This window comes from Pithys albifrons, chromosome 6, assembly GCF_047495875.1.
Source record: "Pithys albifrons albifrons isolate INPA30051 chromosome 6, PitAlb_v1, whole genome shotgun sequence".
In the NCBI taxonomy this organism is placed as follows: domain Eukaryota; kingdom Metazoa; phylum Chordata; class Aves; order Passeriformes; family Thamnophilidae; genus Pithys; species Pithys albifrons.
In genome coordinates, this window is record NC_092463.1 from 53548929 (window position 1) to 53574595 (window position 25667).

A 25667-nucleotide genomic window follows, 5' to 3' on the forward strand; every position below is an offset into this window, starting at 1 on the left:
GGCTTGGGGAAGAGAGTGATAGGCAGAAGCAGGTTCCCAGGAGTACACCTCAGCTCAGCCCATTTTCTTTCCAGAAGTCCACAAATGTCTTTCAGCAGAACTTCCACATGATGAGCTCAGCTGCAGCAGGAGCAGCAGCACTGCCTGCTTTGGTCCAGACACTGATGGCACAGGAATACACCAGCTTGCAGCCTGGTGCTATTTCCCACAGAGCCCATCATTGTGTCAGGTGGTTGCATTCAGCAGGGCCTTTTCAGAAGCTACTCCAAGGCTAGCAACCAGAAGTGTGACACCACAAACCCCACAGCTTTGCGCAAGTTAACATCATTAATACCATTCCGACATTAATGCACAATGCCTTTAACACTGGTGCTGTCATAAAAACAGGCAAAAAATCTTCAATTCCTGAAAAAGGAGCAGTAATAATGCTGCACCAAGCTAATTTTATTGAGTCTGGGGTTTATTTTCCAATTCAAGAGAGCACTCTGATGCAGTTTCCACTACAAGCAAACCCATCTCATTATGGTCATACCGACAGGGTGGACTGTGCATAGGGGAAGAGAAGAAAAGATTATGTGATACTTAGGAACTGCACTTGGTGAAGAACAGCTGTAGCAGTCAGTATCCCAAGTATGTTACCGCAAGAATTATGTTTCTCTCCCACCCTCCCCAAAGTATTTAATTCAGGGCAGAAGGGGTGGAGCGCGTTCACCTTTGAGCTCCCGTGTGACAAGCAACCGTATTCATTCAGCTTCCCTATTTAACTAAATGGAGTTCACACATGCTGCAGTATAAAGTTACCCCTTGCCATCTGAAAGCAGTCCAATCAATGCTGTACACAGAGAGTAGCATTTGAATCAGCCTTAAGTTAATTCTTAGTCGTTGAAACTGTGACAGCATGCTGACCCTTTCAAGTCAACTGGGAGCAGGCAATCTTTGCAGAAGATCCTCAGGCCTTTAATCAGATTCTCAGTGGGTTTTAAAGAGATACTACAGCATCAGTTTGTAAACATCTCTCTAGTGAAAATAAAGATTACTTCTGACCTAGCCAATTACTCAGTCCCAGAAGATATATCCTAGAGTTATAATTGAATGAACCATAGGGAAAGAAAATATATTTTAGGTAGGGGGTAGCAAACCCAAATCCCAACTTAGGATGTAGGCAGCACTGTATCCCATGAAAAGATCAGATACAGAACAAAATGAATATAAAAAAAGTCTATTAAATCGTCTAGTCCTTTCTCCTACCAGGGCAATATTGCTCTCTTGAGCACAGAGCTCTGCTAAGAAGATTGAAAATTACCAGCTGAAGCTCTTCCTGAAAAGCAAATATGATGGGGAAAAACCAAAGCATCGTTTCAAGGAGACCCATAGTATCAGGTATTTGTTTGCCACATCACAGAGAATCTGGGGCAAGATGTCAGCTCCTGGTAACATGGATTTGCTGCCGTATAGTAAGGAATGGGAAAGAAAATAGTGGAGAAAGAAAGCAGAGGACCTGTGGTCAGCACCAGGACTGTCAGAGACATTAAACAGTCTCTTGTTGCATTACTTTAAAACTGCATTTTAGCACACGGAGCCATTGCACTCTATTGTGGAGAGATATAATTACTGACTTAAAAAAAAAAGTACTTATTTACTCTGGAGCTATTACAGACTAATGTGTAACAGACATCACCGAATGGGCTGTAAAGGCTCCAAGGGCCATTACAGCCTGACAGGTCAGGACCTATTTGAAGGTTTTAGACTTTGAGGATCACTGCTCTCAAGCCAAACAGCACAGGCAACACCTGCACGCAGAAAAGCGAGGGGAGACTTGCGGGAACAGCAGCTCCTTGTGCATTTTCACACTAAGATCAAACCAAATCACATCACTGAAAAGAAGTTCAGAATCTGCAGATATGGATATAGCTTTTGGGAGTCTCATAGAGGAGTTCACCTGTAAGACTGCAGCACGTGCCTTTTTATTTATATTTTTTAAAGGAAGCACTGAGGATGACACTTTACTCTCCATGCTTCCCCATCAGGGCCCCCCTCCTATTTACTTTCACAGAAAACTAAAATTCTCAGCCAAGTGATGGGTTTATAAAATTTTAATAGGAAAGAAAAAGGTGACCTCAGGCAAGATCTTATGTGCAGACTTTCACCATAAATGAATGTTCATGAAAATATGGGTTTTATATGGAAACACTGACAGAGCTTCACAAACTATGACATAAATGCCTCAGCATGGACTGATGACTGAGACAAACTAGCAGGTCCCACCTCCTGCTGCCAGAGGCTATCATACCATCTCTTTCTTTAACCCAAGCAAGTCAGCTTCATGTCTCCACTATCCTCTGACAAAGGCTGATCGAGAGACCAACTCTTCTGAAGCTCAGAAGCTTTCAAGTTGCGAGCCTTAGAAACATTATTAGTCATTTCCAATTATTTTTTCTAATGTTTTGGAGTAAAAAGTCCATTTTGCTTCCTCTGTGGTGTTTCCCTTACCAGAATCCTTACACAGGGCAGACCAACGAGCCTCCATTTTGCAAAAGCAGACAAGTTGAAGCACAGTTCAGTCTTCTTGAGTATCCTCTCTGCCTCTATTTCCACACGGATTTACTGTCCCTTAGCATAAGGGATCTGCAATTTACTCAGGGCAGACAAGGTCTATTAGTGCCTCTCTCCAGCGTTATTAAAAATGACCATTATTAGCAGTTTCTTGTTCAATTCATTCCAGGATTGCATTTGCCTTTTACCAGCTACTTCATATCTCAGTCCTTTTGAGATCAACCACAGCCTGTTCAGGCCAACCTTTTCCTCCTCTTCTGCCATTTCCAGCTGACAATAATTTCTGCTTGCAGATGGTTCAGTAAAGCCAGAAGAGATTAGCTGGGGCTCCTGGACTCCTTTTCTTACATTTGTGAGCTTCACACAGGAATGAAACCAACAGGCAACAGCACAAGACTTCAGTCCCTCTCCCATCAGTTACTTGCACAGCAAAACCTTTCAGAGGTGTTTTCACACAATGAGGAAATCGGTACTTAGTGCTCACAAAGTACCTATCCCACTCTCTGTACTAAAAGGTCAGCTGAATGACTTCTGTTTGAAAGCAGAATTCATGGCTTAGGTTTCAGGATCTAAAATACCACTTCTGAAGACAGTGATGCTTGAGGTTCATTTCTCCACTTCTCCCAGGTTTGGAATAGAAGCATTATTTCTCATTCACAAAAAAAAAAAAAAAAAAAAAAGAAAGAGATGCCACAAGAAGAGTCACATCCTGTTTACACTGTCATTTCTTAAAGCAGCACCAATCTAAGAACAGTACTCCATAGCTAAGGTATCAAAGAATCAGAATGGGAAAGGTTGGAAAAATTGTGTATAACAATCCTATACAGGGCTAAAGGAGTTCATTACTTTTTACCAGTCATTGAGTATGTACAAACAATTCTGCAAATCAAAATTTTGCTTCTAGAAAACTTGAGGCTTCTTAATTGCAAAAGAAAGATGGGTAGCCAGGAATAGTACCTGTGCAATAGATAAAACCAGTGGTTCTCTCAAGTGTGATCGAGACCTAAAGTGGCCAAGAGCCAGCTCCACCCAAAAACTCCTCCTGATCTCTTCAGAATTTAATTGGCATTCTCTTTAGCGCACACACACACACAAGCCAGATTAAAGAAAAACCCAAACAGTGTGAAGGGTGGAAGCACCATTACACGGTATTAAAATGTCAGAGGTTTGAGCTCTGTGTTGGTTTAGTCATGAGTTACCAACAACCACTGATGGCAGACATAAAGCTTCCCTTAAATTATTAAGGATAAAACAGCAGACTGTAATATTTTGCTAAACCAAAGTACAGACACAGACAAAGATGTCATTTCAATATTTGAAACCAGCAAGTTTAATTTAAAATAAGAGCAAACCAATAAGCTCAGAAAATAGCAATGTGTGAGAGGAAAATTACACTGCTAGAGAAAAAAGTGGAAGGACTTAAGAAATTTATAAAAGTAATCTCCAAGTGGAAATTAGAAATCAACCCCTAGAAACAGAATAACACAAAAGAAATATTACTGTCCACTTTCTAAATCAATATAACACTGCTACACGACAGAATTACCATGGTAACTCAAGTAAAAAGAATAAAGCAATTCTTATTATTTCAAAATAAAATCACAGCCTGAAGCCCAGCTTTTATTACAACTGCTGATAGATCGCTGGCTTGTATTTATCTGAAATATTGCTTTTCAATCAGCTATTTTATGAATGTACAAATTTCACTGAGCAGCCCACTTAGACCGAATGCTTAAACCTCCCCCCCCAAAAAGGAGTCAATGAATCGATTATACATATGTATATTTTTTTAAAGGAAGCCTTATTTTTTTTACTCTATCCAAATTAAAGAGCAATAAGGAAATGAGCAAGTTAAAACCTTTTTTAATCTGACTTCCCTAAATTTCAACTTTGATTCCCTGAAAAAATACAAAAACAGTAATAAGAACAAAGAGGAATAACAGTGTACCCTAAATGCTGCAGTCCCTGCACAAGGCAGGGAACGCACGTACATCAGGGGGTGTGCACAAACACACACATAAGAAGAGACACATCTGTTCCCTCCTGATCAAAGGAAAGAGAAAAAACACTGTCTAAATACAAAGTTGCTCAAGGACGTTTTGACTTGCCCTGCTGGGTACTTCAGACTTTTAAAACATTGTTTGTACAGCTTGGAAAGTGCATCAAGCACAGGATACTATTCTGTGTTTCAACCACGCTAAAGGCAGAGCTCAGTCAAGTTCCCCCACGCCTCCACTGCTGGTGCCACCTTTTAAACACATTAGTGGAAGGAGAAAACCAGCAGGTCACCTTCTGCTCTCCTCCCTCAGATGTTCAAAAGAGCATTGATCGGGACCTGAAAGCAACAGTTGTCTTAAAAATAACACGCTCCTCCTCAGCCCCTCCCCTCCTGCTCCCGGCCACAGCAAACATCCCTGGACCAGCTCAAAACCCAGACTTGGCACAGCTACAGGGGACATTGGAGCAAACCCATAGACAAACAACACAACTCTCAGCTAAGAAGTTAAGGCACTGTCTACCAAAAAAAGGGTCACTAAGGAAGCGCCTGTAGACTGTCACTATGTTTCACGGCACAGTCTTACCTCATTTTGCGCTGGTGCACCTATGAAATGGCAGAGGGGAATGAAACTCCAGTCTCAGCAGGAACAGGAGGAGAATGTGACCAATGCTCATAATTATGGCAGGAAGACAGGCTAGTAAAGGTTTTTCTTCAACAATTGGACTGAATCTCAGGAGTAAAAAAAGAATAAAAAAAGTAGAATTGCCTATTGAGAGAAGATCGACACAACTGCTTCCAAAACAGTCAAGGAGAGCAACTCCTTCAATAGCACTCTGTCATTTGCAAGAGATTCAGAAGTTACTTCTCTCTTCTTCTGCAGAGGTCTGATCTCCTAACCCAGCATGGGGTAGTAGGCAAGGTGGGACCCATGCCCAGCACTGTGCCACAGCAAGAGATGGCATTGCAGATCCCACCCTCCTCTTCTGCTGTGCAAAGCACCAAGGGCTGTGCAGAGAGAAAGCAAAGATGAACAAACCAGGGACAACTAAAACACAAAAGCCCACCTAGGTCTCAAGGGGGTCAGGCACATCTCCCCAGATATCCAGGCCTTAGTTCCGGAGAATGCTGACTTGGGGTGCATAAATTCTTTAATACTGGCAAAATGCATTGAGGATTAAAAGCAGCAGTGATATGCCAAATATCATAGCTGGAAGTAAAGACAAACGCTGCAACAAGAGCAATAAGCCACCTGCCAGCTGTCTTTTATATTAAAATATTTCGGTGTTCTTAGAGCCGCTTAATTTCCCATCTCACTCCAAGTCCAGAGGAACTTTGTGGGCTGCTAGCTTTGCCATACAGCAGTGACATTGCTCATTATTTTTAAAATAGATTTAGAAGCTGTGATCACACTCAGCTCAATCTAAAAGTATGCACTGTCTTTTAGTGTAATGTGGTCCTTTGCTGTCTGCTGCAAATGGGTTTAAAAGCAGTGGTGGAAACAATGTGTGCTTAATCTGAACATGGACTGCAGAGAGGTCGCACACTCAAATATCCTGTTTTATGTGGTATCTGGTTGTATTTTAAAACGCTCTTTTTAGAAACTTCAAGCCAGCTGAGGTCACAAACAATCATCTACAGATTAGAAAAGGGAAGGAGCTGGGAGGGAACGAAGGGGAGCCTAATCTGGCACACTGAAATAGGACACTCTAAATATCACTTAATATTTCTTTAAAAGAAAAGCTGGCTGAAGTAGTAAGCTTCAGAGAAACAATAAATGCAGAGGTGGTTAAAGAGTTTTTATTCAAATAAAGTCTTGCCCCAGGAGATGGAAGTAGAATCTTGAAATACGGAGATAGGATTTTACATGTGCTAAAAGCATCAGTGTGACACTTTTTGGAAAAAAAAGGGGGGAAATACCTTCATTGTTATATATGACAAAATAGCAACTAAATGTTTGCTTTGATCCCAGCGCGTAAAGGGTGAAGCTTTTAGGCAAGGAGCGGCAGGTGATCTCAGCTCTTCTGCAAGTCCTAATGCTCCTAAAAGCCACTCTTCCAGTTTCTGTAATTGGGCATCAGTAGTTAATGTAGTATTGACTGCATTACATGCTCCTGTGCATCCTCTCACTAATGCCAATTGCATCACCTTGTACATTTACCATATTGCTTAGCCAATAGCTGTTAAAAGCAATCCAAATCATGAATCATATAGGAAACTTTTAGCAAGACACGACATCCAAAGGAGACAATTTACAGTTGAGTTAATCTGGGTACATTAGTGAGACATGGATTCAGGAAGACAGACCAATTTATGTTACTTTAGTTTTACCCTTTATTGCTTTGTATAGGCAAATGAATGGAAGGGCATGGAGTAAAAACAGATATAAAGGAGTCCTTTTCAAAACAGACCTCCATTCTGTGCAGACAGGTCAAAGGGTTTGAGACTGATGCTTATTTAGGCTTTCATAACCATAACAGGGTACTTACACAAATAATTTTCCACAAAGGAGCATAAAGATAAATATATAATGGATTCTGAATAATGTTCAGTACCCACCCTCACTGCGAGTACATTTGGTAGAAACCAAGTTGTTCAACATATCTAAGGCATGGCCTACCTATGAGTCACCTACCATGAAGAGTGCCAGGAAGAGGCTTCACACAAGGTCCCAGGTAGGTTTGCTCACAAGCTCTTTCAGGTGGGAATGCACGTCAGGAGGTGTTCCGTAAAACACACTGAGGCTCACCGGCTCATGCCAGTCCTCCACCCATACATCTCTATCATGTCACTTATCAACACACAGAAAGTCCAATCTACTCCTGCATACTTGCCTTGAAGAGATTGCATCCTTTTGAAACATATACTCATTTCTCTGGAAGAGTAAGAAGCCATACAGGGAATAAAGAGGTCTTGGTTAACCCACATCAGCTGCAAGGTAGAGCCAACCAGGAAATAAATTAGTAGCAAGTTCCCTCTGAAAAAGTACATTTTACAGAACAATTTCACACTTGATGCTTGACCAAAAGATGCATAGCAAATCGACATAGTCCCTTTCTGCTTTTCTGATCAAGCTCTGTAGCACCAGTAAAATAGAGATGGGGGGAAAAAAAAGGACAGCTAGGAAGAGTGCTGTTGCCTCAGCTTTTATGGGTAGTGAGTAATTTGCAGTATTTGTGAAGGGGAAAGAAAAAAAAAATTAAAAAATGGTAAAGGAAATCTAGGGGAAATAATGGCTCATGATCCAAAACTTTTTACAAAAGAAAAACTGAACTGCATCCTTAAATATCGGAATCCAAAATACTGGAAACTGGTGTTCTAAGCCTAGTTTTAAAAAAGATCATGATTCCCCTTTGAAAAGCTTCCAAAAGTCCCCTTGAAAGAGTTGCACATGCAGGGAAAATGCCAAAACAAAACATTTTCACTAGCTGATCAATTTAAACAGCTGTGGTAAAGCTGCAGCCACTGGCACCATCATTAACAATTTAAAGCATGGCTGCTTTTGTCTTCCTTCCCAGTTACATTCTCATTATGCTTTTTTATTTATTAGAAACACAGTGCTCCAGAATACATTTCTGTATCTCAGATCCATAATAAACCAAGTAGGAACATCCCTGGCTTCTAGTCAAATGGATGTTTACATTGGCGAGAGGGTTAATTGTTTAATTCTGGTCCAAGTTCTCTGCAGTTCAGTCATGAATATGCAACAACCATACACTTTTTTTTTTTTTGAGAAACTAGAGCTGTTAATACCAATAGTTTAAAAAGAAGGCGGCAAATAGTACTTTCCCTGCCCAAATCACCTTTCAGTTTGATTAGCATGCACAGAACAGTTGGTGGAAAGAATTCAAATGTGTTCAATGAAATTTTTAAACATCCTCTAAATTTGGACAAGAGCATCCATTATCTGCTTTGATATGCAGTGTAAGTAGAAAATAGTTTGTAAGAACATTCAGTGGAGAGTTGAGCATCTGTTTGCAGAGATAGCAGCGCACATCGTGCTTGAAAACTTGGGTTTGGGAGTCATCCCATCGGAGGGCAGAGAAAACACACACACTGAGAGCTGAAAAACAGTGGCTGTGGTGAATTGTTCTCAGACCATCTAATTATGTTAATCTAATAGTGACCAACTTTCATTTTTAAACGCCCTTTCCTCCACCCCCAAGTCTTCGGTGAATAGGAGCAACATTCACTGAATAAATCATTCCCTGGCAACAGTTACGCACATTATTGAAGTTGGGGGCAGTGATTTCTATACAGTTTAAAACAATGTCTATGTATTCTAAATGATGACAATTCTGTCCCATTTTTAAAAGATATAGACCCATTAGAGTTTTATAGTTCAGCATTTAGCAGCATCTGCAGTGCCTTTTTTATTCTTATACGGCACCACTTAATGCTTGATACCATTATTCTGATTTTGAATTGATTTCAAGTACAATACCTTATTTGCCATAAACTTTCATATTCTTTACCTAAGTAGGACTACTCACAGATGCAATCAGTCATAATGCTAAAAGAACAGTTTGCCTTTAGCAGAAATGTAATAGTTCATGCTAATGACAGCGAAGCAAAACTTAGAACAGCAAGCACATTTCCAAAGAGAATAAAACCATCTCCAAACTCAACGCCTGGAAACCTTAAGAAAGCCTCCAAATTAAATCAATTAATCCTCCAACCATGATAAATTTCTTAACCATTTAAGAAACGTATTTCAGACACTGCTGTGACCCTTTATCACCAGACCTAATGGATTACTTTATTAATAATGCACTACTCTTAAAAGGAATTTTTCCGAAGATTCTGCCATAAGAGAGCATTTTTGGAATGGCTATGACAAACAGGCTGATATGTTCCCATTGTATCTATTAAAGATAATAAAATTTAACACTAACTCAAAAGAAGAAAAATTATGTTCTGCTGCCAGGGTATCAAATGTACTTTCTACTGTATTAAACCAAAATTAGAGCAAACTAATTTCCAAGGACGAGCCTTTTCTTTTGCCCTATTACCCAAGCAGAAAGTTTTCCTACACTGTTTTAATGCTTCTTATGTCAACCAGACAACTGTCATGTGTCAACAGCATCTGGGAATGAAGTATGATGACACCCTATACAGAGGCCAACCAGATCCTTCAGCTATCTAGTTCTGAAGAAAACACTAGAAACTAAGTGACTGCCTGGCAGGAATACTCTTAGACAAAGCAGCTTGCTCCTCTTAGGCCTGCTAACTCCTTTCATTCTTCTTTTCATAGGATGAGATTTCATTAAATGGATATCTAGGTTATCAGTGCTCCAACTGCAGTTCCCTGCATTTCTTGAAAAAGTATAGGCAATTACTTTACTATCCTGTGGTTCCATCATGCTTCTGTATCGCTGTTTCAGGGGTAGAGAGCACCTCTAGGAAGATCACCTCTCGCTCCACTCTTAGTCAGCACTAGAGAAACAGTTCAAATTTGTTTTGTCCTTTATGGCCAAAACGAGATTCATGGTTTATTCTGCTGCCAAATGTGCTCTGGTTTTATTCAGATTACTGCATTGACAACTTCCTATCTCTTCTTCATGAATATATTAATCCACTCCTGTACATTTAAGTCACAAAAGGACATTGCGTCATAAACTAAAGCCAGATGAAACCTCCAAAATTACACTAAGTTCACCTGTGTAAAGATCAAGCCCTCAAAAAACTAACAGGTACAGGTAACCCAGTTAAGTGGGCAAAAATAAGGTCTTTGGTGACCTTTATCAATCATTCTTTGAATAAGCTGATGTGTGGGTAGATATGCAGTGATTTTTATATATGGCAAGCTAGATAGCAGTGGACCATGGACAAGGTCTGGTGTAGAGAGGCATAGGAGAAAAAAAGAAAAAAAAAGATACCTTCAGGAATATTAGGCAAAGAAAAATTAAATTCCACATCAAGTGAGGGAAAAGCCACTCTGCCATTTTCCCCTCTCTATTTCTACATGATTTCTCAATAGGTATACCAAAAAAGGTATGCTAAAAAGAAACAAAAGATCCTGGCAGCACATAGAACAGCTCTTCTTCCTACATGGCACAATTCGTAGGTGCCTGGTTTTGTGTGTATAGTGATTTTTATCGATGGAAAAGCATTGTCTGGACCTTTGGTGCCAGAGATAGATGTTTCTCCATAATCCTATACCTATCTATAGGTACCTCCATATGGCAGCTGGCATACTCATTTGGGAAGCCAATCCACAGTTCTGCTGTCCTGGCTAGGGCACTGTGGCACAATTCCTGTGACTGCTATTATACAATCAATTTCACTGCTTTTCTAATTCCAAATGCTGGGGTTTTTTTTCCCTTCTGTGCAGAGTAAGATGGGCTCTTACACTATGGGGAACTCAACTGCTGCTACTAATCCAGTTTCAAATTACCTAATATTCGATGCCCTAAATAACCTCACATCAACCTAAGACCCCGTTCTCCAACCTCAGTGTACATAACCAATGAGTATCTATAATTTTTAAAGAAACTATGAAATGTTTTAAAAATAAAACCCAAGGTTTGTATACAGGTATGTGTTTAATGGAGTCCTCTGAGATATTATTTACTTGGCCTACTCTTGCAATCTATTTAAACAGATTTCTGCTGGATAACACAAAGAATCTGTGATTTGGGGTCTATACAAACATCGGGATGAACACACAGCTGATCAGTGTTTTTTTACAAGTGCTCACACACTCCATAATTTGGTTGAAGGATACACTGTCTAGTTAACACAGCACAAGTTAGCTGAAAGGAAACTTTCACCCCTCACAAACATAACAAAGAGCCGTGATTTCCATTAGTGCATTTCATACCATACATGCTGATTACCAGGCTGTGCTTCATTGTTAGCAGAGATTACAGCTGGGATAAGCTGCAGCTTTTTCCTAATTGCTATTATGATGACTGAATTTTTGTTTTGTGTCAAGCATTATTCACACATTATACTCCAAAATTTGATCCCTCTATGATGCATTATTGATTCCATGCAGGCAATCACACTGCCGCCAATGTGAAGAATTAATTTGGGCTATTCTACTTGATTTGCATTGCTCCATCATAGTAGAACACAGTTTATAGGGAAGCACAAATTGAAATGGAAGATTTAACAAAATATGGAAAATGCTGCTGTCCTTAAAAAGAGATGAGTCCTAAGGAGGGGAAAAAAATCCTCCCAAAATCCCTAACCCAGCACAACACGTGTGGTCCAGAAAGAAACAAGGTCAGTTAGCCAAATTCATCTTAGTCAGAGGAAGGTTACAAGAGTAGCCTTACGCCTCTAATAAAGTAAACTAGCTCGCTTCAACTTATATTGCCAAAGAAAACAACTGAACACCTCTGAGAGTGACACTGCTTCAAAGCCTTTGAAACCCTGTTAGCTTCATTTGTTTTCCCAGCATAAGCAATACTCAACCACTTAGCGTGTCTTTTATCCACAGTCCAGTCAACTGCAAAGCTGATCTAGAAGATGTGTAACAGATGCTCCACATCTACTTCTTTTTTTAAAAGTTATACTGTGTTAACAAAGGAACTTATGAGATCTTAACAGACAGAAAGCCACCTATTTTTTTTCTCTCCCTGAATAAGATTATTTACCAGTTTTGGGATGCCAACTTAATTAGCATGGAATAAATTCAGAAGGGCAAGGCAAATTATACACAGAATTCAATGTTGCATTGGTCAACTCTTAGTCAAAATCTGATTGAATCTTCATAAAAGTGGGCACAGATAATGACGTACTTCTGCTTCATCTCATATTTTAAAGGTGTAAAATCTTTGAGAAAGGTCCACATTTTTTCATTGTGCCAAGTATTTCACACCAGAACGAAACAAAACCTCACATCCCATCCCAGACACTAGATTCAAATTCTATGCGTGCGAATATAATGATCATTTTAGAAATCAAATTTATAACAAGGTAGACCTCAAAATGCTGGGTATAAAATACTGAGTAGTATTTCCCCCTTACCCTTTTTTAGGAGGCAAGGAGAAGAGAGAGAGAAGAAAAACTTTACCAGAAGACTTTTGGTCTTTCAGTAGTCAAGCCTTCTTTCCTAATTGTTCTCCAATACAGTACTAATTCAGTTCTTAAACACTAGAAGATACATATTATTGGCATTGGGGAGCTTTCAGCACTAGTCACAAAACACTATTAGCACCTGACACAGGAAAGTGACTTTGAATTACAAGTTCTTTTTCTCATAAATATTTTAAAAAGCAATACATATATTCAAGTAAAATCAATGTTACTGCCAAAATGCTCTACTTCCAATTTCTCCAAGCTCTTTTGCTCCCTGTGAAAAGCTGTTTCCCATCTACAGTCTTACAAATACTAAGTAATTTCTTCTACTTTCAAATGACAACTGCCTATGACTCTTTTTTTAAAAGAGATTTCTGAAATAAATTTTAAAAGATGAAACCATCTACTACATGGCACAGTTCATTTATAAAGGTGAAATGAAATAACGAGATAATAGTTACAAATGGGCATTAAAAGTTAAGACACAATTCCTACTTTCTATACACAAAGTGCTACACCAAGCTCTTTGGCAAGAGGCAGCACCTGTGATCAAAGTCCATGTGGATGGCTACAGACACATTCTGCTCTGCCTCAGTTTTAATCTTTGCTTTCGGTGCACAAACTATGAAGGAAGACCTAAGTCACCAGCCAACCTTAGAAAAAAAACTCATTAAAAAGTTGTGACTAGACTTACCACATTTTTCCCAGAAACTACTGGTGACTGAGAAGTTAAGTTGCACACCCCAGCAGACAATGTGTAAAAGATGGCATCAGGTCATTCAGCCTACTAAGTAATACTGTCTGTTATTCTTTACATCAGTTTGCACCCCCTTAAGCATCCTTGACAAGGACTAGTCAGCCTTAAAAAATAAGTAAATGTGAAGTCCTAAAATAAGTTAAGCTCTACTTCAGCTTCATTCATGAAATTACCTCCCAAGTGAACCTCCACTTCTGCCATTAAAAGAAGGGAGTAAATTCTTAGAATAAACCAATGCATTTTTTTTTCCAGAGCAGCTTATCAGCTTATTGTCATTATGTTTACAGCTATGAAGAAAACCTGTGAGAAATAGATATTAAAGGTGCACATTAAAGAGACCCAAATGACATGCAATGAAAAGGAAAGAAAATCTCAAAATTAGATTTACAATAAAAGCTGTTAAAATAAACAGGTTAAAATGGATATATTAGAGTAACTTGCAGAAAGAAAAATCTAAATAGATACTAAGAAAAAAATTCAAGCTGTTTCTGCTGTGTCCTTCAGCAAACAGAGCCTGGGGTAAATCCTTCTTGACTGGTTCGATCATGTAAAAGATAAAAAAAACCATAAAGAGCAAGCATGCTTTTACCTACACAAGAGAAAAACATCAGAAGCTGAAAGCAGAGCACTCTGATACGCACAGAGAACATCTGTTTCAAAACTACTTATTTCTACATTAGCAGCACACAGAAGACACCAAGCACAGGCTTACACAATCTCAGCCCACCTACCGTCCTCCTTGTCCAGCACCATCATCTCTGCAATCAAGAAAAGTCCGGGGACAAATGCTCCTTTTCCAGCAGCCTCCACTCAGGGGAGAAGAGAACAAGTCTCTGGGAACACAAATGAGCTATGGTACAGCTGATCGTCCTTTAGCAGTAAGTGAGCTCTAATTACCCAGTTGTCCAGCTTTTAACCTAGATTGCACTCAGTTAGAATTACACTCAGAAATAAAGCACTTTGCAGATACAAAAGCAGTTTCACCTACTTTTGTGCCTCAGAATTGCAAGGAACTAAAACTGCAATTTAGAAAGAAGGGAGATCAGAGCTGTTTCTTTGGTTCTCACCTTCTAAATGGCTCAATTTACGCAGTATAATCTATTTTAATGTAATTGCCTTTGATAGCTCATAACCCTGGCTGTTGCAACTACACAGCTTTCAGCCTTATAAAGTGTTTTCCCTTTGGATTTAAGCAGAATCTAAATCTAAAATTATACTCAGAGAGGGTAGAATACCTAAGCCTGACTACTGCTGCCTCTGCCTCTCAATTGGTGAGCCTTGCACACTTGCTTTGAATAAATGCACACGTTTCCCAGGGCCCCCTCTCGTCCTGCTGCCAGGGTTTCCTGGCAGAGCGCGGCTTCCCGGCTCAGCAGCACCACCTGCAGCCCGCCCGGCCCCCGCCCAGGTGCCTCCGGCCGCGGCGGGACCCGCACCGCCCGCCTCTCGGCCAGCGTCGCGCTTTGTGCCTGGGACAGCCTGATCCACAGCACGGAGGATACTCCAGATTTGCCCCCCCAAGGGCCGGGATTTTGTTTGAAACCAGCCAGTAGCTCTGACAGGTCACAGGCGCAGAACTCTACGCATCTGACGCCGATCCGACCCGGGCTGCATTACACCAGCCCTGCTGCTCACAGCTAGATTTCACACATCTCTGGTGACCTAAAACTTGATACTAATTTTCTGTACAAACATTCTGGGTTTGTTTTCAGATGCAGGTATTAGTTTCAGGGAATACTCCAGAGAATACAGCTCCATTTTCACTAGGTCGATATTAAAATGAATGTACCTAATCAAATGTGGTACAAACCCTTACAGGTTTGCTCCACTTTTCAGAAATGCCATCAATGCCCAAATATAAAGTGACAAGTTGGGAGCCCATGTCTTTTATTCTTCCCCTCGCAACCCTCAACCCTTTTTCAGACAAGTCATCTGTTGTCTCCAATGGCTCTCGTAAGGATTGCGGGATCAGACACTTCGCTACCGAGATCAACAGCACCATTTCACTCATCTCAGTCTTTTAATCCGAGAAAACATTTCATTTCTGCTTTAATGATACTTCTTCCTCCCCTTTACAAGTGATACACTGGTACTCCACAGAGCATGATAGCAAGCTCAAGTTATATATCCTTAATACCGATTTTTAATTAGATTCCTTATCCCCAGCTGAAGTGGCTTTTCCTTCCCCCTTTATTCACAATGCTTAATCCTAACAGTCCTTGAGAATACTTGGTGTTAAATGTAACATTTTACATTGAACTGTTTTCATCTAGTGGTTCAAACAACTCCTGTTTCCTAGTGATAGTAGTTTGCAAGTTTTGAATATGTATTTTAGCATAAGAGTGCAACCACCATAAATAATCACTTTCTTTTAGCAAGTGTCACAAGCTAAAAAGGAGGAGGACTTTATCCTGAAGATGAAAGTCTAATAGATAAAAGCATCTAGGAAAAAACTATCAAAACCAGACTTTTCTAGATTTGAGATAGTTTAATATTTTCAATACACTATTGGCCTCCATGAGAAAATGGTGAACTCCAAAAATGTTCCATCTTTCTGTTTGTGTACTTTTCCACCCTATCACCTTCAAAAAGGACAAACTTACCCCAAAATAAATGGTACATCTCAACTTAACACTATCGGGTAACTACAGGAAAGGTAAGGTTTTGATAAAAATGAAGTTAGCCATTGTCTGTCACAGCTGACTTCTGCGGCAGAGCAAACTAGGAGACGTAACGCACTTGTGAAAAAATACGCAGTACGGGATCAATGTACATTTCATTCCTTTACTGCTCCATCATGTCACAGAGGCTGGATTACTCACTTCACAAACAGATTTTTTTTAAGCACTTTATCTGCTTACTCATTTCATATAACAATAAAAAAAAGTTTTCTAACCCCCATCACATTTGTACAGCAATTAAAGTCAGCCACAATTAACACAATCTGTTGGAATTAATCATGATACCTGATGTCAGTTTACTTTTTTAAGCAGAAATTTGTTCTTTGCAATCAAAACATTTACGTATTTGAGAAGTATCTTAACTCTTATTACCTTGAAATTTATAAATGCGCTGCACACGGTGTGTAGGTTGGCTTGCCCACAGCAAATTCGGCAGTGATTTACGTAGTGGAACTGACTAAAATGCAAGCCTTGAAGTTTTTCACTCCAAACCTTTCTCTCCCCTACCCCTCTCGTGTCTCTTCTCTCAGTTTGTTTTGGGAAGGTATCTGCCAAAGTTCCACTGTAAACCAGTATTTTCTAATATCCAGTCATGTTGCATCAGTCAAGTTATATCATGTCGCTTCAAACATGAAAAATGCTGTTATTTCTTTGACATAACTTGACGCGATGCCACAACACATCAAGCCAAAAACATTATTATTGTTGTTATTGTTTCAGTCTGCCCTTCATCCTCAGTGATACCTGTAAAGACCACAGAAAAGTATTACTGTGTCTCTACTACTTCCCAGAACCACAGAACCTGCTTGCCAAGGAAGCTTTTCATTCACAACGCTGTATAGCAGTTATCGGACTGCGCGGGTGATACTGGTGTCCCACTGGGACTGGCACACACCCCTAAGGCACCGCTACAGCTCTGGCCTGGAACTGGAAGAGTGGGCAGCTGCCTCTGAGGCCATGGCCCAGCTTGCCAAGTAGCCTTCAGAGATGTAAAAGCAAGGGGCATATTGCAACTTTTACCTACAAGGCAGCAAGTGTCTTCCTTGCGATGCACCAGGACCTCTGGGAGAAGTAATCCTGAAGTCCTGTCTTCTCCACACAGTAATAGCTATGAGTATCTCCACTGCTGCCTGAGACCTCAAAAGAAGAAAACCCCTACATGGTGAGGCCTCTTAAATCAAGGGGGGAATTGAATACTAGCCACAACGGTGGTGGTTTTAGATGGTAAAAATCAGACCGGCCTCTGGGAAAAAGGGGGTGGAAAAAAGGAAAAAGAAAAAGCCATTTATGGGAGTAAAACAGACCCATTTTTATTAACAAGCTCATTCAAGCTTGATTTCAAAGGGTATTGGTTTAGTTAGCAAAAGCTTCCATTTTAGTTCATTTGTAACCTACGCAGGTCCAGTATTCCCTTTTTAACATTCACAGATGAGCGGGCAAGTGGACTCGATTTGAATCAGACAGAAAGAAATGTACAAAAGCAAAATAACCTCTTAAAAAAAAAGTTTCTTGTCTCAGGCTCACCTCCTGTTTCCCATTTCTCCAGTGCACCTGTAAAAGTCAGCGTGATTCCTCTCAAGCATAACTACCAACAGCACAGGAGATTCCTAGGCATAAGTGCACCTTGTTGCTCTGATCTCCACATCCCTCTCATCAGGGGTTTGTTTCCTACTTTACTCCTTTTTAAGTGCACCCTGCACTAATTTCCTCTTTACCATCGCCACCACTATTCGCTTTTATGCAGCTGCTCATGAGATCTCCTGGAAGGAGGCTGTCGAGAACTGTCTGGATAATCAACGGTTCTAGTTTCATTTCCTTTCAACACCATCACGCCGGCCCCGAGCACCTTGTGTTTAATGACTATGTCTGCGACACTTGAAAGAGCCCAAATACCCCTATTAGGAAACCCTCTCCAGATCTCCGTTTTTCCTCTCAGCTCACCTGTGCCTCTTGCCTCTGCAATGGAGGCAGCAACCCGCTGTTAGCCCGTCAATCACACTGAAACAGATACAGGTTGGCAGGCACCCCCTGACAGAGTCACCGGGATGAAGACATCACCCAGTTATTATTAAGGGGTATTAACAGAGATGTTAAGAGCCCTTCCTCGCTTTTCCTCTAACAGTCGGGCAAAATTCAGGGGACTCTTCCAATGCAGGTCATCCCGAAAAGTGAGGTCAGAGAGAACACAAACCTTGTTCCACATACAAGTAAAAAATTACCCTTACTTAATTCCTCGGTCATTACCTAACCTTAGTGAACAGGGGGTGAGGGATGAGAAAAGTCTCTCTACTGTTATCTCTCGCTGGCCAGTTAGATAAGTTCATTCTCTCTTTTCTAACACACGCGCTTTCGACTGGGAGCATTATAGACCCTATTAATAACACTACATCAGTTTACTTCAGAGAGCTTCAAGAAATTAGAGGCAAAAAAACCCTCAGACCGGCTGGGAGAGCGATTCTCGGCCCAGAGACATGTGACGAGCGTGCAGCGAGGTTCCCTCCCCACGCACCTCTCCGGGGCAGTGAGCATTTAACCTTCTGGTTGTGAGCGTTCCGGCCCCCTCCCACAGCCGCTCGCACACGCCAGCCCGGCACTGCTCCTCGTGTCCCGTCCGACTCGGCGGTGTCGCGGCGGGCGGACTCTCACCGTTCTGAGGCAGAAACTCCAGATCAAAGGAAGAGGGCAGGGGGAAGGGAAAGGGGGGGGGGGGGGGGGAATCCAACAAAACAGCGAAGGAAAGCTGCTCCCACTTGTCTCTTCATCTCTTCAGCGTGGCATCCACTTTTCCGAGTTAGAGCCCCCCACTAGAGCTCGACACAGGGACGTTCTTACTGCAATTTACACGACCGCGCAGGGCCGCCCTGCCCGCAGCGGGAGCGCGGGCGGCATTTCGGCGCCGCGGCCTCGGGTGCCACCGGAGTTGGCCCGGTGGGGACACACACTAAGGCCAGCGGCGCTGATGGCGGCCCGGTGACAGCGCTGCCGCCGCCGTGTCCCCAGCGCGGTCACCGCTGCGCCGCCCCGCCCGGCCTGGACACCGCGGAGAGCGACTCGCGGGGCAGAAGGGACGCCGTTCCGGGCGCCCCCGGGACCGCTTTGTGAGCGGTGCGGTGCGGGACAGGCCGGGCAGCAGCGCCCTGCCGCGGTGTGGGACTGCTCCCCCCGACCGTCCGTCTGTCCGTCCGTCCGTCCCCACCCGCCGTCTCCCGCCGCCGGGCGCCCAGCCGGGACTAGCGAGCCCCGCGCCCCGATCCCACCTACCGTCCTCCTTGTCCAGCACCATTGTCCCGGGCGCCGAGGGCGGCCGCCGCCGCCGCCGCTCCGGCTCCTTGGGGCGCTCCCCCTCCAGCCGCCGCCGCGCTGCTCCGGGGCGGGCGAGGCGCCGGGCCGGGCACCGGGGCGTCTGCCGAGGCGGGGGCAGCGGCGCGGCCGCACCGGCGCTGCCCCGGGACGCGAGTTTGGAGCGCGGCTGCGGCGGTCTACGACCGCGCTGGGCGCCGGAGAGCTGGAGCCGGGCTGCTGCACCAGCCGCCTCGCCCCCGGCCCCGCCGCCGCAGCTCGAGTGGCAGTTTAGGGATCAAAGGAGAAGGGAAGGTTGGGGGGAGAGGGGGAGAGGAAAAAGGTAAGGCAGGACCAATATCGGGGAGTGCTCTCCCTGCTCCGTCCTTCCCCAACCTGCGCTGTCAAAAATTGTCTTAATGTAATCGCGTGTGATCGCTCACAACCTCTCTCCCCTTTGCTGTTGCTACTGCAAGATCTTTCCAGGCTTCTAAAGTGCTTTTCTCTTGATTTCACTCTAAATCTAAAATTATATTCAAAGGAAGGGGGGTGGGAGGGAGGAAAGATGTGAACCTATCACTGAAAGCAAAAGCACTTGCCGCCTGCCTCGCTCGCTCGCTCTCTCTCTCAATTTATGTGCTTTGCACTCTCTCCTGCTGCTGAATAAATGCACACATTTCCCAGGGACCCTCAGATTCCCCTGTTAATTAAATCAATTCATTATGCTCAGATCTGATTAGCAGCCCCTTCCCCCCCTCTTTGAATCAATTATTCAATACACAAACATAATTGCCTGTGCCAGAGGTGTCTAAGTATTAGCTTATTTAACTCCAAGGACACTAATTACCCCTAGGGCAAGGGAACTTTTCTCATTAATTCTGACAAAACACAAAAGCACAGTTAAAGTGTGTGTGTATATACGTGTGAGAGAGAGAAAATGGGGAAGCGTACAGACAAGGAAGGGAGGCATTACTCTAACGCACGTGTTACTGTATAAATAAGCTCAATTTTCTTTCTACCTTTGCATGAGAATATTCCCCGCATCTCGCCTTTACTAAATTTACCCCGTCTGCTTCTCTGTTTTTAAAGTAAGGAACAGATTGGCATTGCAATGGTGTCAGTTCTAGAGTGAAAGTGTTTACAACCAAATCCAAAAAGATAAAAGTATACAGGACTGATGAGGAGCAAAGCAGAATTTGCAAATAGTTTACCAAAGCAGAAAATTCTGTGGCATACAATCTTCTGTACTTTAAAAACCTGTGAAAGAAGTGGCCCTCTGAAGCAGCAGGTAAGATGATACATAGTCTAGTATGTACTGGGAACAGTTCTGAATTGTTTACCATTTGAATTAATGTTAGTGCCCACTATTAATGTACTTGCTTCCTACGTTTACCATAATGGGCTTAATTTCCATTAGCTGAAGCTGGAATGCTAAAAAGAGCCTAGGCAAGACTGATGCAAGCCAAGATCAACCATCATTGTAGTGTCTGAGATGCATGACTTCTGGCTTGTGTGTTACCCAAATTTTACCTCTCTGTGAACTTCCTTTAAATAAAATAAATAAATAAAGAGGTAAGAAAAAAAGAAGCAGTAATTGATTCCCCCAAATTAGGTTTTTACTTTCTGAAGACCTTTATTGTTCATGTCCTCAATGTGCACAGAAGTATTGAAGATTTTTTGTTTCCTTAGGCAATGCATGAGCTGATCCATTAATCCATTTGGCTTTATATATCAGGAAACTACTATTAGCTCAGCTCATCTATTAGCTTTTATTTAGGTCCCACCATGTTGCCTTTTTTTGACTTTTGTTCAGGCTGGTTCCCCTTAAGGGGAGAGACAATTTTTGATAGAATTCAGGGGAGAAAATGCTTCTCATCATCTCATGGGAACTTTCACCTTCTCAGTTCCCCATTCACTCATGTGCAGACATCCATTATTAAACTTGCCTCTTTGGCAATTCTACCCATTCACTTTAGGACACACCTTGTGCATCTCACCTGTAGCCAAGGGGGTGAAAAACCTCACAAGCACTTACTCTTCACCCCTACAATAAACCAAACAAACTCATAACTAAGACTGCTTGGCAACACACTTCATAAGCTACATTCATTCTTTGCAGCATAGATATGACTTGGAACATAAAGTTGTGTTTCATTAGTGCAGTATGTTTTTCTCTGAGTACACACATATAAGGATAAAAATGCTTTCAGCTTTCTAACACAACAAACCCTGTTAATTCTCTGGTCTTTAATTTCCACTCTGTGGCATCTACTACACCCACAGGAACTTGGCCCTTCTAACTCCATGAATCTTTTTTTTGCCTCTTCTTGTGAAAGAACACAGCAGCACTTGAAAAATACTGACCCTGAAGAACATCCTGCATTAACTCATTTTTGAGTGTACTTTTGGTCCTTGAGCCCATTCCTTCTCTCAGTGTGGCCAAGGAGACTTTTGGGCGCAAAGCTAGAATTTCAGGATCTTAGTATGCAATTCTTGAGCCTTAATTCTGAGCTTGCCACAGGGGTGATGTGGTTTCATTGATGCACAGACTTACTGAGAGCTCAAGGTCACTGTTGGGATGCCAAGGGTAGAATGGGAAGAAACTGAGGAAATGGATGTTGACTTTGGTATTGTTCTTAAGAAGTGATGTTTGCACTTGAGCTGAGAGAGGTGTGGTTACTGGGGGTGAAGAAGAAAGAGGTGGAGGGAAAAAGCAAGAGAGAATTTTGAACATGTATATGCACATGAGAAAGGATCACAGAATAATGCCAAAACCACCAAAATGTTCCATTCCCAAACACATATCCTGCAGTTTAAACAGTCTGTTGTAATCCTAAAGTTACAGTTTGGGGATTTTTGGGTTTACAACTTCAATAAGGTGAAGAGATGAACCCCAGTGTAAAGGTCCCCACTCTAAGTAAATTACTTTTTTAGTGAGGTGAAACATTGTCCTGGATGTTCTCCCATTATGTCTGTTCAGTGAGTAATTTCAGAGGAGTAGAAAGTTTCAGTAATTTTTGAGCCTCCTTCACCCAGTAGATTAAAACTCTCATAGGAAGAATTTTGCCAGACTTATTTTTAAGTACTTTGACACTAGCAAGGAACATCTAGATTATTCCTTTAAAAAGCACTTTATAGGTAACTGGCCCCATAATGAGTTACTGGGAAAACCTGACACTGATCACTGTCTGGGAATCAGCCTCAGTTCCCCAACCCTCCATTCTCTGGAACAAAGCACTAAAACAGCTCGCTACCAGAGAAGGACCAGACAACACTGTTGCTGTGGTGCCAGTTTATCATTGATGCGCACTGTTATTCATTCAATTATGGTACCTTACACACTCCCTGTCTAGGCAGTTCTGAGAAGTCATCATGCTCAATACTGCAGAAACTACAGAAAAAAAGAGAACAGCTGTGCTCTGCCTAGGAAAGTTTCTGCTCTAATACTAATGCCTGCTCCTCCTGGTGTGTGAGGGAAGAGGCATGCAGGAATACACATCTTTGTGCACCAAGGGCTAGGGGGATGAGAGCTCTGGATCTATACTTGAGGTTCTCGCTCACTAGCTGCTCTTACTTTTTTCCTTTGTTTGAGCACAAGCAAGAGAAAATGACATTTCTTAAGAACAACGTGCCATTCTTATTAAATTGCAGAGTCCACAATATACTTAAGTCAAGCCTTTAGCAGACCCGTGAGGTTTCATATTATCCTATGCTTGAATGAGGCAGATGACTGGAGCAAAAACCAGCTAATGACATAAAAGCATTCTTCTACTTTCAGTCTCTCTTAATTAAGGACTTGGTTAATGTTTCAGTGTTGGGAATTATAAAGCTTCATCAAGGAGGTTAATATGTTTTTTTATTTTATGTTTCAGTTCACAGGATTAAAAAAAAATCAAAACAAAAGTGAAGGTGATTAAGTCACGTGCCAGATAGAATCCCACAGTGAAGCAGCACTAGGCCATACCAAAGACTGCTATGCACATGGTGAATTTAGCAGTTATTTTCAAAGTCAGATTTCTCAGCAGATGAGACTTTTTTCTGCAGTATAGACACAGGGGGTTTATTTCTTGAATTCACACAAATAACCAAGAAAATTTTCACAGCTCTGTACTAAATTAGATCCCAAACATCTCTGTGTTATTACCCATTTCAGAATCACTTGCACCTACCTCGCTTGTGTCAGAAGAGAGCGACCATGGGCCTGATCTTATACCACAATTCAACAGTCCTGTAAAGGAAGAAAATCACAAGCTCTGAAAAGTTATGTTCACACAGAACACAGGTGGCAGTTCAAAAGACCACTTAAATACATACCTGAGATCTACAGACCTCAATTATTTATAAACTCTACTTAACTTCCCTGCCTATACATTGTGAAAATAAATCACTCAATTCTGTTACTATGTTTTGCATGAAATGAATTTTAAATATTTTCATAAATACAGGCTATTTTTTAAAAAAGAAAATCATGTTAAAAATACAGCCTTTCCTTTGATAGAAGAAAAATGGCAAAGCTTCAAAAATACTGCCTGGAGAGAATGAGTTCTTTACCACTGTGATATAAGGCTGGCACTTTAAGCCATTAGACTTTACAATCTGTAATGACCTTTTAGATAAATTTACAGTGGATAAATTAGTTATTCAGAAGTTTTGCTGCTTCTCTCCATAGCACAAAGTTATTTTTTTTTTCAAAATGAAAGTAGCTAGACCTAAATTCTTGGTTTACTTCTTGTTTCTTTCTTGTTTAATGGGCTGATTCTGTGCCTCGCTCCCACATCTCCCCCCACCACCTTTGATATGGATTTCAATCCATATCAAACTGAAGTTGAGCTGAAGTTCAGGAATGGACCTTTAGCCCAACCTTTCTGAGCAGGCCAACACGTGAACGCTGACTCTGCCACCTGTTCCACCAGCAGTACTTGTGCAGAGGTTCTTTAAAGCGCAAAAGAATCCTTAGCACACACACCCTAACAAAGAAACCACCCCAAACCCTGTGAGTAGATTCTGGTGACAGGGTTTCTGTAATGTCCCTCACTTTCATCTGGACCAATAATGGACTTTTCTGTATATCCTTCTCTATTTCAAAATTTATTGCTTCTGCAGTATTTTCCAGCAGGTAGTCCTTTTATTCCTTACCTTGATGGGTGCAGTAAGTAGACCTGAAAGACAAACCTGGCATCCATACGTCTCAGTTGTGTTGTGGAGGAATCCAGTGAGACAGTGTCAGGTTCTGGAGTGACACATGGAGCTCTTGGGCTTGTTGCCACATACTCTGTTATGATCAGAGTTTATTGCTCCCAGCCTGATGTCAAGCAGAGACTAATCAAATGTGAGATGGGTGAACAGAGACAGAGCCATGGAGCTGTCTTTTCATAATCTGTTACTATTTCCTCATCTTTATACTGCAGCAGTACACAGTCCTGGAGCTAGACCCCAAAATATTATCCAAAAATCCCAATGCCTTTCTTCAATAAGAGAGTGTCTTTCTTCACTGTCTTGCAGCTAAGGAGATCAGGTAAAATTGACACAGAATAGTCAGAGTTAGAAACACATGAATTGAAAAAATAGAATGTCAGGCTTGCACTGCTTTGTGACGATACTGTCCTAAGATGCTGCCAGTGTCCCCGATGTTTTGTGGCTCCCTCTGCCTCTACTTGGCATTTGCCAAGTCTTCATAGCATCATTCTAACATCATATCATCCAAAAAATACTGATTCCATAGGAAAATGGCTGCTAGCACAATAGCAGTAGGTGCATACAAAGGATATGGTATGGCAGCTGAACACACAACAGAGGAATTCCAGCTATTCCCATATCAGTGAGGGTCTGTTGCACTGGGCTATGTTTTGCACATGATTTCATCAGCATCCAGTTCAATCTGAACCTAATGGTGATAATCTTCTTGATCTATTAACTGTGAGATGAGAAAACACATATGCAAACCAAAGAGATGAATATTTTTGTGGGGATTTTTTTTTATAATAAACCCATTCTGTGAAATTACAAGATTTCTCTCTGAATCCAAAGACAGAAACAGTTACGGAAGATGAAAGTTGTAGAAGATCTTCTGACAAAAGTAGGCAGGTGGAGGCTGTAACGAAGGTATACACTATAGAGCACATCTTGCCAATATTTCTTAATGAATAATATGTGCACTCAGATGAGAATAATATTGATTGAGGTCTGCACGGAAAGTTCTCCAGGAAAAATTTTTATTCTAAGAGCAGAGTCCTTTTTGGAAGATTTTGATCTTTTCTTGCTGCAACCTTTCTCCTCCCCACTCTTTGTGCTACCCAAAGCAACTGACAGCCAAAAAATGAAAAGCCTGCCCTGCATCTAATGTATCTATCAGATCCAGAAAGAAATTTATATA

The 25667-nt window shown here is 41.7% G+C and overlaps 1 protein-coding gene across 4 annotated transcripts in view; it reads right to left on the reverse strand.

Moving 5' to 3' along the window:
- The window catches only part of LMO1 (LIM domain only 1), a 63820-nt gene extending 40291 nt beyond the window's left edge, over positions 1 to 23529 (reverse strand). The window contains exon 1 of one of the 4 annotated variants that reach the window (XM_071559510.1): positions 23464 to 23529. Coding sequence is in view for 2 of the 4 variants with exons in the window: in XM_071559507.1 (XP_071415608.1) it covers positions 14066 to 14090 (25 nt within the window). In the remaining 2 variants the exon portion in view is untranslated. Of the gene's footprint in view, positions 1 to 14065; positions 14252 to 18524; positions 18559 to 19276; positions 19775 to 23463 lie in introns of those variants that run through there. The other 3 variants (XM_071559508.1, XM_071559511.1, XM_071559507.1) reach the window with 3 other exon arrangements.
- Between the last annotated feature and the right edge of the window lie 2138 nt (positions 23530 to 25667).